General features: G+C 40.3%; 1 protein-coding gene across 1 annotated transcript in view; it reads right to left on the reverse strand.

Moving 5' to 3' along the window:
• si:dkey-245n4.2 (uncharacterized) overlaps positions 1–14,463 on the reverse strand; it is a 40,525-nt gene extending 26,062 nt beyond the window's left edge. Inside the window, exons 1-5 of the mRNA XM_067993374.1 lie at positions 14,375–14,463; positions 14,083–14,190; positions 12,223–12,627; positions 7,335–7,490; positions 2,474–2,564 (exon numbers count right to left, since the gene is read on the reverse strand). Of these exons, the coding sequence (XP_067849475.1) occupies positions 2,474–2,564; positions 7,335–7,490; positions 12,223–12,627; positions 14,083–14,143 (713 nt within the window). The 5' untranslated portion in view covers positions 14,144–14,190; positions 14,375–14,463. The remainder of the gene's footprint in view (positions 1–2,473; positions 2,565–7,334; positions 7,491–12,222; positions 12,628–14,082; positions 14,191–14,374) is intronic.

Here is a 14,463-nt window from a genome sequence, read left to right on the forward strand (position 1 = left end):
TATATAACTATAGAAACTCTTGCTATCTGTTTTTATATTTTTTGCTAATTTCTTTTCATAATCTAACTTCCCTTTCTTAATCAATCCTTTAGTTACTTTTTGCTGTCTTTTGAAGACTTCCCAATCTTCTATCCTCCCACTAAGTTTGGCTACCTTATATGTCATTGTTTTTAGTCGGATACTGTCCTTGATTTCTTTACTTAGCCACGGATGGCTGTCATTTCTTTTACACCCTTTTTTCCTCCGTGGAATATATTTATTTTGAAAGTTGTAAAATAACTCCCTAAATGAACACCACTGCTCATGTACCGTCTTACCCTTTAATCTATTTTCCCAGTCCACTTTAATCAATTCCGCTCTCATACCATCATAGTCTCCTTTATTCAAGCTCAGTACGCTTGTTTGAGAATCAACCTTCTCACCCTCTAATTGGATATGGAATTCAACCATGTTGTGGTCGCTCGTTCCAAGGGGATCCTTAACTCGGACATTACTAATTAATCCTGACTCATTACACAGGACCAGGTCCAAGGTTGCCTGCCCCCTTGTAGGATCAGTTACATACTGCTCAAGAAATCCATCCCTGATGCACTCAATGAACTCTTCCTCAAGGCTGCTCTGCCCAATTTGATTTGTCCAGTTAATATGATAGTTAAAATCCCCCATAATTATAGCTGTTCCCTTATTACATGCCCCGACTATTTCCTGATTAATACTTCTTCCTGCAGAGTTTCAACTATTAGGAGGCCTATATACTACGCCCACTAGTGTTTTTTCCCCTTATTATTCCTTATCTCTACCCAAACTGTTTCATTATCTTGATGCTTTGTCCCAATATCATTTATCTGTATTACAGTGATTCCTTCCTTTATTAACATAGCCACCCCACCTCCCCTTCCTTCCTGCCTGTCCTTCTTGATTGTTAAATACCCTGGCATATTTAATTCCCAGTCATTGTCACCCTGCAGTCATGTTTCTGTAATGGCCACAAGATCATACCCATACGTAGTTATTTGTGCCGTTAACTCGTCCATTTTGTTGCTAGTGGAGTCCCGCAGGGATCTGTCTTGGGGCCTCAATTATTCACAATATTTATTAACGACTTAGATGAAGGCATAGAAAGACTCATATCTAAGTTTGCCGATGACACAAAGCAGTGCAGATGAAAACATAAAATTACAAAGCGATATTGATAGATTAGGTGAATGGGCAAAACTGTGGCAAATGGAATTCAATGTGGACAAATGTGAGGTCATCACTTTGGATCAAAAAAAGATAGAACAGGGTAGTTTCTAAATGGTAAAAAGTTAAAAACAGTGGATGTCCAAAGGGACCTTGGGGTTCAGATACATAGATCATTGAAGTGTCATGAACAGGTGCAGAAAATAATCAATAAGTCTAATGGAATGCTGGCCTTTATATCTAGAGGACTAGAGTACAAGGGGGCAGAAGTTATGCTGCAGCTATACAAAACCCTGGTTAGACCGCACCTGGAGAATTGTGAGCAATTCTGGGCACTGCACCTTCGGAAGGACATATTGGCCTTGGAGGGAGTGCAGCGTAGGTTTACTCGAATGATACCCGGACTTCAGGGTTAAGTTACGAGGAGAGGTTACACAAATTGGGGTTGTATTCTCTAGAGTTTTGAAGGTTAAGGGGTGATCTGATCGAAGTTTATAAGATATTAAGGAGAACAGATAGGGTGGATAGAGAGAAACTATTTCCGCTGGTTGGGGATTTTAGGAGTAGGGGGCACAGTCTAAAAATTAGAGCCAGACCTTTCAGGAGCGAGATTAGAAAACATTTCTACACACAAAGGGTTGTAGAAGTTTGGAACTCTCTTCCGCAAATGGCAATTGATACTAGCTCAATTGCTAAATTTAAATCTGAGATAGATAGCTTTTTGGCAACCAAAGGTATTAAGGGATATGGGCCAAAGGCAGGTATATGGAGTTAGATCACAGATCAGCCATGATCTTTTCAAATGGCGGAACAGGCACGAGGGGCTGAATGGCCTACTGCTGTTCCTATGTTCCTATATTCTCCTTTAAGACGCTCCTTAAAACCTACCTCTTTGACCAAGCTTTTGGGCATCAGTCCTAATATCTCCTTATGTGGCTCAATGTCAAATGTTGTTTGATAATGCTCCTGTGAAGCTCTTTGGGAAGTTTTGCTATCTTAAAGGCGCTTTATAAATTCAAGTTGTTGTTGTTTTTTGAGATTAACTATTTTAGAAGACAAGCTCAAATTTGGCCAGTCATGCTGCTTAGAATTGTGGTTGAACAACAATAGTTAGGGATAGACTGCACCAACTTTTGCTGAGATGTTGCAGTATCGTTAACATAGAGACATTTAACCGGTAGACAAACTAATGACATAGGTTTGATATTAGTCTTTAATTCAAATCACTATTTATGCAAAGTGCAAAGGATACTCTTCAATAATAAAGCGCACCATTAATGTTTACACTTACTTATTATGAATGATGTTCACTGTCAGTATAATTAGTCCTAGAATCAAAGCTATCGCACCCATAATCAGCATGGCAATTTTCCAAGTAGTTCCTTAAAGGACAGAGATACATTATGTAAGTAATCCATACATAATTTTAGGAGCATTCTATCTAATAGGTTATAGGAAACAATATCAATTGATTAACAAGTGTAGTATGAGACAATCTCTGAGGAGAGTATCCAATCAATAGACAACAACCTGAACCGTCATTAATTTTCAGGGAAATCTGATCATATGTGAACAAATTATTTTTTAATCTTATTCATGACAGTTTTGCAGATCAGAAAGTGAGAGTTCAGAAAAAGATAAATCAAAATTTCTATTACAATTGTCTATTTAAAGCTAAAATACTAAATGAAAAGTACAAAATGTAACGTAGGATTGTCACTTCAAACATAGATGTCTAAATCATTTACATAAAAATACAGAGGTTACAACATGGAAACAGGCCATTCGGCCCAACCAATCCACACAAGCAGTAAGTCCTAATCACATTTACCCATCCTGTTCACATATCTCTTCAACTCTTTTTCCTTCATCCAACTATCCAACCTAAGGTTGGCATTGTTTCTGCCTCAACCACTAACCCTGGCTGTGAATTCCACAGCCTCACAACTCTGTGTAAAGATGTTTCTCCTGTCCCCTACTCTAAATCTCTTACTTTTAATCTTGTATCTATTGCCCCTCAATTACTGGAAACAGTCTACTTTTATCTATCTTTTCCCATCCTATCATAATTTTAAGCACTTCCATCATAACATCCCATAATCTGTATTGTTCTAATAAAAAAAGCCCCAATTTTTCAAGTCTTTCTTTGTATATTTATTTCATCATACCAGGCAGCATTCCAGTAAATCTGCATTGTATGCTGTCTGGAGCCTCAATATCCTTCCTATGGTATGGAGCCCAATACCGCACACAGTATTGTAACTGAGATCTCATTTAAGGTTTATATAGGCTCATTATTACCTCTTGGCTTTTATAGTCCATACCTCTTATGATAAAATTTAAGGTTTATATAGGCTCATTGTTACCTCTTGGCTTTTATAGTCCATACCTCTTATGATAAAATCTAGAATTCCATTAGCTTTTTTTAAAACAGCCTTTTCAACCTGAGGACCAGTACCCCAATGTCCTGTGAACCTATATCCCAAATCTTTCTGCTCTTCCACAGCACCGAACCTACTAACATACTGCTTGATGAAGGAGCCCAGTACATACTTTAAGAATTCTATTCACTTTCTCCATTGGCTCCCGCTCTGTCCCAATCAACGTGGATAATTAAATAATTTTGTTATTCATATGCATCTCTCTAATCTGACTGCAGATTTCCTCTTCCATTTCCTTCCCACAATTTGGAGGACTGTAATACATCCCTACTAATGTAACAAGCCCTTTTTTTAAATCTTTGAGCTCCAACCATATTGATTCTGTCTCTACTCCTTCCTCATCTACATCATCCCTCTCTACAGCATCTATTCCCTCTTTTATCAATGTTGCCACTCTGCCTCCATTCTTATCTTTTCTATCCCTCCTAAGTATATTATATCCTGTTATATTTATTTTTCATTCTTGTCCAGTTTGTAGCCAGGTTTCTGTTAATGCTACTAAGTCTAGGGGCTATATATTCGGCCGTGTAGCACCCGTTATTTAGGCGCTAGGCAGCCTCCTAAGGTCCCAAAATGGCGTCCGGAATGCGCGCGCATGCTTCTAGCGTGACATGCGCCGGACACCATCTTGGTAAAGACTTTTATGCATGCGCAGATAACAAACGCCGGTACCAGGTAAAGTAAGGAGAATATGCGTTAGATCAGTGTGCAACGCTGATTTAAAGGGACAAATACAATTTTGGAACTCACCGTTCCAGCTAACGCACTGTCTTAACCACGCACAGCTGAACAGGTCGTAGACGACCTGGAGGACCCCCCACCAGTGCTATTTAAAGGGACCATACAGGATTAACAGGTTAGTTGCTGGATTATTGCTTCTGGCTGCTGATGCATTTGTACCTGTTTTTGGAGGTCTCCTATACTTGAATACTAGGACTAGTAAAACTTAGAACCAGGACCTGCAGGAGTGAAGTTAGGAAACGCTTCTACACGCAAAGGGTGGTAGAAGTTTGGAACTCTCTTCCGCAAACGGCAGTTGATTCTAGCTCAATTGTTAATTTTAAATCTGAAACTGATAGATTTTTGTTAACCAGAGGTATTACGGGATATGGGGCTATGGTGGGTATAAGGAGTTAGGTCACAGATCAACCATGATCTCATTGAATGGCGGAATAGACGCGAGGGGCTAAATGCCACTGCCACTTGCTTCCTCCTGTTATGTGTGTTTCAGTGAGTGTCCTGTAGGATGTTTGGGTGATGTATTTGTCATGTTTGAATAGCTGCCAGTGTGTGTGACCTGTGAGTTGTGGGTCTGCAGCTTGCAACAGTGGTAATGTGTAAGGGTGAAAGGAAGCATCTGATCAGAAGAGTTGAGTAATGATTGAAAGAGTTTGTTGGTATGTGGGTGATGGGGGGGTGTAGTGGATGCGGCTAGTGGTGCAGTTGGTAGGAGATACCACTTGACAGTTGACCTCACTCACCTTGACCACTCGTGTCAAAGCATTGAACTTCTTCCTGCACTGCATCCATTTTCGTGGTGCTATGTGCTTGGCATTGACTTTGTACCCTACTGCCTCTTCAGCATATGTCTAGAGGGCCTCTTGCCCCCTTGCGGATATAGGATGCCCCTCCTTCTGTCCATCTCTTGCACCAAGGCCTCTAGAGCATCATCAGAGAACCTTGGTGCACGCTCTCTCCCAGGCCCAGTACAAACTCAGATCAGCAGATTGGTGAGGTCTGGCATACAGATTGCAGGATGTGGGATTTAGTAGTGTGCAACCTTTATTCAATGTTTTAACATAACTCAACAGTTTGTAAACATTAGGGACGGGACCTGTATCTGAGTTTCATGTCTGCAATGTCTGATTTCCGTTCAGACTCCGTGAGGACCCATATCTTATATTTTGCAAATATGTGGTGCAGGCTGCCTTTAAGAGATGCAGGCTACCTTTAAGATATGCAAGCCACTCACACGATATCGGGGCTCCCCTGCTGATGAGAAGCCATTCAATATCGCAGTTAGGCCTGGCTGTTTGCCAGAATCAGGTAAATGTCCAGGCAGCACGAATCTCATGCACTACCTGCAGCACAACGACCAGGCACGGGTTAATCGTGCAAGGTGACCCCCGCGCCCGGATTTGGGGGTTATTGAATCTAACCCCCTAGATCTTCCTATAAAATAATTGCTTCCATTTCCTGAAATTTATATCTCACACTTTCAATTCATGCATTTTAATCTTTTTTTTTTGCTTTTTTTAAACACTGTTCCTTTTCCCATTTTTTGTGTCTAAGCTGCCCCCACCTTTACTTTAGTCGTTTCCCTTTTATAACTAGTCCATTTGATTTTGTTCCTCTATCCATATCCCTCTAGCTAAATTATTTTATTCAGTGCAATGTTGATAATGATCTCAGGGAAGAGGGGGTGGAAAACATGAACCTGGGTGACTGCTCTGGTAGCAGTCGTGCAGCCAGACAATTAGAGGGGAAAGCAAGAAGTGGTGATTAGGAACAGGAAGTGTGGGGCAAGACATGACAGAGTCGATGGAGGAATGTGCTATGTGTGTGGGAAGACACTATCGTCTCATCTAAACAGGATCAGATATTTTCCAATTTTGTCATTTTTATTTATTATTTTTATTTCAGTTTTAATGTATCTATACACTAATTTCATACTGTATGTGCTTTAATTTTGCATCAGTTTTTTTTGTCACTTTGTTTTATATTTTCCTAGTTTATTGCTCACTTCTCTACCTTTCTCTCTATTTACAATTTTTGTAACTTTTTTCATCATTTATTTTCTTTCTTTTTCCCCCCCTCTCATAGACTGATCACCTTTCACAGTTGAGGGGACAGACACCAGCCCTACTCATAAACCTACGTCAATGCCACTAGGAAGTAGGCAAGGCAACACAGGACGACTGGCCTCTGAATATTTGTGAAGCAGAACATCTATAATACTAGAATTATTGAAGGCACTTCTGTTCCCACAATTACATAGGCACCATTTTTAAAAAGCCATAAATGCATTGGCCCTGAATTTACATGGCGTGTTCTGCCGGTGGAAGTGCAGCGGAACGAGTACTGGTAACCTGTGCCTCTGACCCCACTGGAATACCCAGGGTTAAGGGTGGTCACCTTATCAACATGGCAGGGGTGGATGCTTGTGCCACTTTGGGCACCTGCCAGGGGTGGTGGGTGGAAAACATGAATCTGGGTGGGCTGATTGGCGGAGATTGCTGGCAGGCCCCCCAATATGTGCTGGTACACAGTTGGAATCCAACCCCCCCCACTTTATAGGATGGCCAATCCGATTAGGCAATGATCCTGTTGCCAGGGGTTTTCCAGGCCAGGACTCCAGTCTGGAGACCTGGATAGGCAACACATCTGCTGCTCAGCCGACCTGTACACCAGGTACATCCTGACAACCAGGTCTCTCGGTGTTAGAGAGGTGGGGCTGAGGAAATTCCCAGCCCCCAGCCCGGCCTCAGCTACATCATGGGCTATGTTTGGGGTGGGTAAAGGGTTGGACCCAAACAGGTCCCATTGGAAACTCGTTACCTCTGCGGATCCAGGTCCCAACTGATTTTCCACCGTTTCCGCTGCACTCCCAGCCAATCTACACTGAAAGTGCGCTATCTGACCCACAGATTTTCAGGGCCTTTGTGTCTAAATATAAACGCCATTTTCTGAAAGCAAATCATTCTGTCTTACCTTCAATGAATTTGAACCTCACTGTTTTATCATTTTCTTTAGGTAACGTGATATTTTCAAAAGTAGGGAAGGAAGAGTCAGAGACATTAGTCATAGGGATGTTTGTTGATTTTTCAACATTTTCTGCCTGGGCTTCCGAAACATCAATATGATTACCTGAAATGAAGACAGTAAACATCAGATTCCATGAACAGTGACCCAAGGCAGATGTCTTAAGAATAGATTTTTATCTTTACTTCCTGGGCTTAAAGAACCACTTGGGCATAGCACAGAGAGCAAAAATAGGTGGGGAGGATTGCATTCCCATTCATTTAAATAGATGGAAAATCGGGCAGTCTCCATTACGGGTATGCAATCCTCCCTGTCCGATTTTACTCTCCGACTGCACCAAGGCGGTGCTTTACACTCAAAACTACTTTGTTTTTCAAAGTGTTAGAACTAAAATGGCTGATGGGATGATTGTTTACCACAGAGTAAACATTGGACGAGCAGAGGGATTGCACCGGCTGCTCGATGCGGCCAGCAATAGGCTTGATCGATTTTGCTGATTGGGCCTCATTACAACAAAATTGGTGAGCTACTGACAGACAGCTCACCGATTGGGTTAGGGGATGGGGGGGGCCAGAAATCCAGTGGTTCCTCCATGGAATGCAGCCGGCAGACACACCTTAAGGGGAGGGGGCATGGAGGAATTGGCAACGGGAGTGATAATCTTTGTGGGGCCAGTAGGAGCATTCACACTCCTTCTGGCCACTAAAATCATTTAAAAGACTGACCTTTAATGGTTTCAGAGCGAGTTCCAACTGTCCATTTAACGACCACTGGTTAGGCCATTCTATGTTCAGGTCCACTGGGTGTAGGGCGTGCAATGTGCATTCCACCCAGTGGAAGACCAAAATTGCATCAGGGTCCTAATTAGGTCTTAGAACCCTGCTTTAAATATATTAACGAGGCTTCCACCTGTTTCGGGTGGGAGCGCTGGCTTTTTCAAGGCCTTCTCCAAAATTGCAGCTGGTGCAAAGATGGCAGTAAGTTGGCGGGAAGATTTTTTCTGCGATTTACATCTTTTTTTTTCTTTTTTTTTATATATGTGCAAAAATCCAAAAGAAAAACCAAAACAAGTTCAAATTAAAATCTTATTATTCTTGTCCAGGATGCACTCCAGTCCCTGTGGTGCCCACCGGTCGCGGAAAGCGATTTACATCTTACTACCGCCCCATTCCTACTTCCTGTCAATAAAACAGAGTAGCAGTGAGACAAAAATCAGCCTCAGTGAAATATGACTTAGTGTTCAGATCCAAAATAACAACAGGTATGTTTTTCATATTATCAATTTTTTAATTTGACATAAACTAGACCTTGGAAAATTCACTCGGATATAGTAGCATTAAGGCACATTGATAGAGAAAAGTAGGAAATTTACTCTGCATCCAACCCAAACTACACCCAATCAGAATTGGCTGATGGTGACACGGGTCCAAATGTAGAAAAATGATCTACTTTTGAACACTGACATCACTCACCTTGATGAGCATAAAAGTTAACCAAAAATAACATTTAAATAAAAAGTAACAAGCAAACATGAGATGAATAGATTTAATGACTGGGGATTCATTGAAGTTAAAAGTTAAAATCAACTCCTTTGTCACAAATAGATGAGATTATCACTGCATATGGAAGGCTAGAGTAAAATATTCTGAAAAATAACCATGTGGATTAGGGATCTCCTGGGGCTTGCCTCCTCGTTCATGTGGAGTCAGAGAGGAATTTTCAAAACAGCATTCTTGAATTGGCCTCTGCTTTTTGCCTCTCCCAGGAGGTGGGGAAAGGGTGGTCGGTGTACGGGCATGAAATCGGCCGAAGGACCTAGGGGGAGGATGCACCTATGGGCCTGATGGTATTTTCTCATCTTAGATAATTAAACATAAACACATAAATGGGTCGCAAGCATCCCTCAATATTTGAAAATATATTATTTTGACCATTCGGATCCCACAATCCAAAGATAGCTCTAAAATAAAAACAGGAAATGCACAACAGGTCAGTCCACACGTCCTGTTTTTATTTCAGAATTACAGTATTTGTTTTTTTTTATATACTCCAAAGTTCTCCTGATGTGACCCGGAAACCTGGACAATTCCATCACGTACACTTTTGCTAACTGTTTTAGTCAGTTCCCCAATTCACACCTTCCAAGTTCTCGGCATGGGGTGTATTTTTCAGTGCTAATTCGTAAACAGATACTTGTTGCAAATTTTTGAATTTAGGCTCAAGTGTCCTGGAAACAGTATTTGAAAAAACTGAATTGTCTTTGAGGGACTTTTAATTTAGAAACTGGAAAATAACTGTTAGGTTTAGAAACAAGCCTCATTTAATTAATTTGACAGTGAAAAAGTTCAATTTGTTTTAAATTAATGTCATTCTACATATAAGACTGTGAAAACTAGATGGTATAATGGTATTAGAGCTGTTCAGCAAACTCAGCTACAGACCCACAAATATAACTTAATCTGGCACAGTAGAAGAAAGTCACTCAGAATAACTTTAGAACCAGGAGGAAATAATGAAGAAATGGCAGCAAGTTATAATGAACTCCTTGTAATATCTTAAACTGTAAGTCATGCCATACTGTATTTTAAACTTCAAGTTTCTGTTGAATAACACTTGAGTAGTTTTCACTCAGAGTATTTTCCTTTTAATATAGTATCTAGAATTTAATCTGTGGTTTACTGTTGCCAAAGATTATAAAGTAGAATTTATTTTAAAAAGGGCTACTACTGAAATGTTCTTCACTTGAAAAATGCTAGTGCAGCCATCACAGGGTTAAACAGAACTTTGTTGTTAATCAGCAGAGGGTGCTCATTGGAGAAATGCTTCATGAGAATGTGCTTTCTCCATAGCAACAACAGAGGAGAACAAAGAAAGTGAGTCTAATAAAGCAGCAGAGGCTTTAGTAGCCTCCAAACAAAAATCAAATGCAAAATATCCACAGCATACTTGTTTTTCATTGAGACTAGACTGATTACACTGGTAACAAATTTAAACTATGAAGAAGAAATCTCAACATATGTACATGTATAGAAAAGAGAACATTTAGTCAATGATGACATGAAAAAACTACCTCTGTCAGCACCAGTAATCCACTATCCATCTATAATATATTTCACTTCCTGTTTTTAATTACTGCAGTCCTGAGGGATAGATGTACTCAAATGCAGAAAGTGTGGCATCTTTATGGCCCTCTGCAGGCAAGCCCTAAAGCAGTGAGAGACCATGCAGGGCACAGAGTTCTGGCATCATCAAGACCTTGGGCACCCAGTTACAGAAGTCTATCACTGCTGGATACAGAAGATGCAGTGACGACGGGCTTCATATCAGAAACACCCTACAGACTGCGCTCATGCAGATCACAAGGCACCCAGCTGGAAGGCCCAATCCCGAAAGCTTAGCAGAGGATGAGTCATATGAGCGTCCTTTCCTCAAGGAGACCATACAAGTTTCCTCTCTAGCCAGGCTCCTCAAAAGATTCAGGAGTTGTCAGAAAGCAGACAGGTGGTGGTGGCCACAGCATCAGTGCATACGGTTTTAGCTGTTACTGACATATTGTTTGAACGTGCCTCCAGAGGTTCCAGGAACCCGCCAGCCATACAACCTTTACTGCCAAGAAGGACAAGTGCGGCAACATTCTGGAAACGCCATCATCTCTAAGTTCCCCTCAAGATACATGCTATCCTGAATTGGACATATATTGCCACTGATCCTTCACCATCAATGACCCACAGAGCCCTCCGAGGTGGCCATCCTCCTTGTCTGCCTTCCCCCCATAGAATGCTCAAGATGGCCTTTTCCCTTAACTGCTTTCATTTCAACCTGTGTTCTCTCCAGAAAAGGTCGCTTTTAATTTTTAAAAAAATACTCCTCCTCTTTGGAAGTCCAGACCAAAATCCTGAGCTAGATCCTCAAAACACCGGTTGTTGACGAGGCATGCCTCCGCCAGCACTTCACCTGATCCCACTGAGTGCCACGAATACAGGAAATCCCAATGTAGGCAGTACCCCTGCTATGACAATAGGCATGTTGGGGGCGGGCAGTGGTTCCACCCCAACGGGCCATCCGGAATCCCCAACGTAATTTCTGACCCCAACATAGTCACAGCAGGAGTCTGCTGGAAGGGCCATGGATTTTAAGGGCCATGATGTACATAAGTTCTGTCTCCTCACAGTCAAATGAAAAAACATGTGAGGTAGTTTTTAAAAAAATTAAGAACCTGAAAGCAAATTAAATCATGAATGTTGTGAGTTTTATTTTTTTGAAATAAATAATCTTTTCTAAGGTGAACTTTAGAAACTTTCCCACAAGACTGGCCATACACAAAGTACTTATTGTTAGTAAGCCCTATCCCCAGAAACTTTCCAAGTGATGTAAAAATTGCAGACAGATCCCTTCTCCACAAAACTTAAAACAAATCTTTTTTTAATCCCAGTTAAAATTCTTCTAAAATATAATTGAATAATAAGTGTTATCAGTAATCATATATAAAGCTTTGGGTATTGTCTAGAGCACAGAAAAGGAAACAATTTGAATGTCATGATGTCTAATGGTTAGGTTGGAATTCTTTGGCTTGCTGAAAATCTAAAATTTAATTTGAACACACAACAGAAATCTGTAGCAAGCTTATTAGTGGAAAAAGAAGCAAAAGTGACTATTCCTCTTCTAGTATTAGTTGCAACTGAAAAACATCTGTACATTAAATGAAGATGTGCAAGCGATTGTTGGTTGGATGAAGATGTGGTTTTCTATGTTATTCCTATGGTTGGCCTGAATGCTGCCAATATCTAAATTTTACTTGCCACCACAAGTGGTTGGGAGATCAAAACCTCTGGAGTACCTTCATGCTGCCAAATATGATTAGCCTCAGTACAGATGATTTTATCTTTCAGGGTTCGCCACTTGCTTAATTTGCCTTTCTCATGTGAGACGTGCACTTTGTTCATCTTGTGCTTTACACTGAGATGCAAGCTGAAGCCTTCAAGGGTTAAATGGCCTCGTTTGCTGCACCTCCATGCCTGAGGTTGACCACTGCCACAGGGTTCCAGTTTCACAGCTCCGAATTCATTGGCTTTATGAACTGTCAGACACTGCTTGGTTTTAAGGCTGACTATGGAGTTTATGCGGGAATCCCATCTCCACTGCTGGTTTTCGGAATCTGGGTTACACTCGGTGAGAGATATTTTATTGTTCTCATTGTTTGCATGGATACATTTATCTAGACGGACGTTCTTGATGTTGAAGCCTAGAATATGTAACAAAATAAAATTTAAAAAGGCATAAATTAAAATATACATCAAGGAGAAATGTTTGAAGCATTAAACATATATGTTGGTTCAAAAATATGCATTCTCAATTATTAACTTTTTGTAATATTACAACGTACCTATATTCTGAAGGAATAGGCTTGATGGACCGAATGGCAGTTTCAAATTTCATGCTTTCTTATTTTCTTAAATTTGCAAATGATTTTTTATGTTAAAATTGTTTGTTCTGTAAACATCATCAAATAACAATGCCCAGATGAGCTAGTTTATAATTCTACAGGTTTGTAAAAATGTAACCAAAGTATAATGTTAGATAACAAATTAATTTGAACTTACATACTTTCTGGCTACAAAGCTAGGACATTAAGGTCCCAACTAAGGGATCTGTTTGAATACCAGGTTCTACTGACATTTGCACTTGAATTTTCAATAGAAGAAGTGTTGTCATTTTCAGCAAGTTGTTGAGGTAAGGAGAGCAATAATGCACAAGTCCAGCTCCATCCCCTCCTGGAAGCCCATGAAATCTGGGTAACAAAGGGAGCAAAGGCTGACATAATAGGTCTCCGCTCCCCCTTTCTGACCTTAGGACCTGGAGAAATGTTGTTCTCTGAGAGGAAAGTCAGGAAAATTGGCCCCAGTGTATTCAGGAGAGAAAGTTGAGAGAAAAATTGAAGATTAACATTTACTTCAAAGTATTGAAAATTGCATGTGAATTATATGAAATTGGCTTAGAGACAGAAAGCAGAGAGTTGAAAGCTGAGAGTAGTAGTGAACGGTTGTTTTTTAGACTGGTGGTAATTGTACAGTGGTGTCCCCCAGGGGTCGGTATTCAGACCAATGCTGCTATTGATATATATTAATGACTTGGACTTGGGTACACAGGGTATAATTTCAAAGTTTGCAGATGACACAAAACTTGGAAATGTAGTAAACAGTGAGGAGGATAGTAGCAGATCTCAGGAGGACATAGACAGACTGGTGAAATGGGCAGACACATGGCAGATGAAATTTAATGCAGAGAAGTGTGAAGTGATACGTTTTGGGAGAAAGATTCAGAGGCAATATAAACTAAATGGTACAATTTTAAAGGGGGTGCAGGAACAGAGAGACAACATTTGTTTCTTAAAATAAATTTGGATAGGTGCATTAAATGGTTCACCTTGATACCCGTTAAAGCAATTCTGTGGGCAACCATTATGAGGCTTTAATCGAACAGATTTTTTAGTTTATTCCCTAATCACATTACAATCTTGCAATTGGCCATTAATACCATATACAGTTCTTCATCTTCACCGGTGGCACTTGACTCCATTACGACCAGCAATGTTTTCTGTTGCAGTTCTAGATTGCAAATTTGTGTTATCTTGTTTGGGACAAAATTTAAATCTTGCATCCTGCATGAAGTCAAATACAAACGGAGAAGTCCGCCTTACCTTCAAACCACGCTATTTGAAGAAAGTAGAAGAGAAACAGCAACAAAGTGATCCTCCTCATTTTGACTTTCCCTCTCGTGTTTTCTCACGTCTTTCTAACGGTAATGTCTGCCGGAAAAAAAACTTTAAGCTGTTTTGTTGTTGTTGGTGTCGTAATTACGTAACAGAAAGAACACTAAAATGTTTTGTACTTAGCTGAACTTTTTCGTTGCTTGAATAATAAATATCTTCAGCAACTAAAACAGATTTAAGAATTTCCCATGTGGATTTCTCTTTGCAAAATGTTACTTACCAAGTTGTATTGTTAGTTCCTGCTTCAAGGCTAGGAGATAATTTTGTAACAATTTGCTTTCTTGGAGCAGATAAATCGGACCGACTGCT

This window comes from Heptranchias perlo, chromosome 1 (assembly GCF_035084215.1).
Source record: "Heptranchias perlo isolate sHepPer1 chromosome 1, sHepPer1.hap1, whole genome shotgun sequence".
Taxonomy (NCBI): domain Eukaryota; kingdom Metazoa; phylum Chordata; class Chondrichthyes; order Hexanchiformes; family Hexanchidae; genus Heptranchias; species Heptranchias perlo.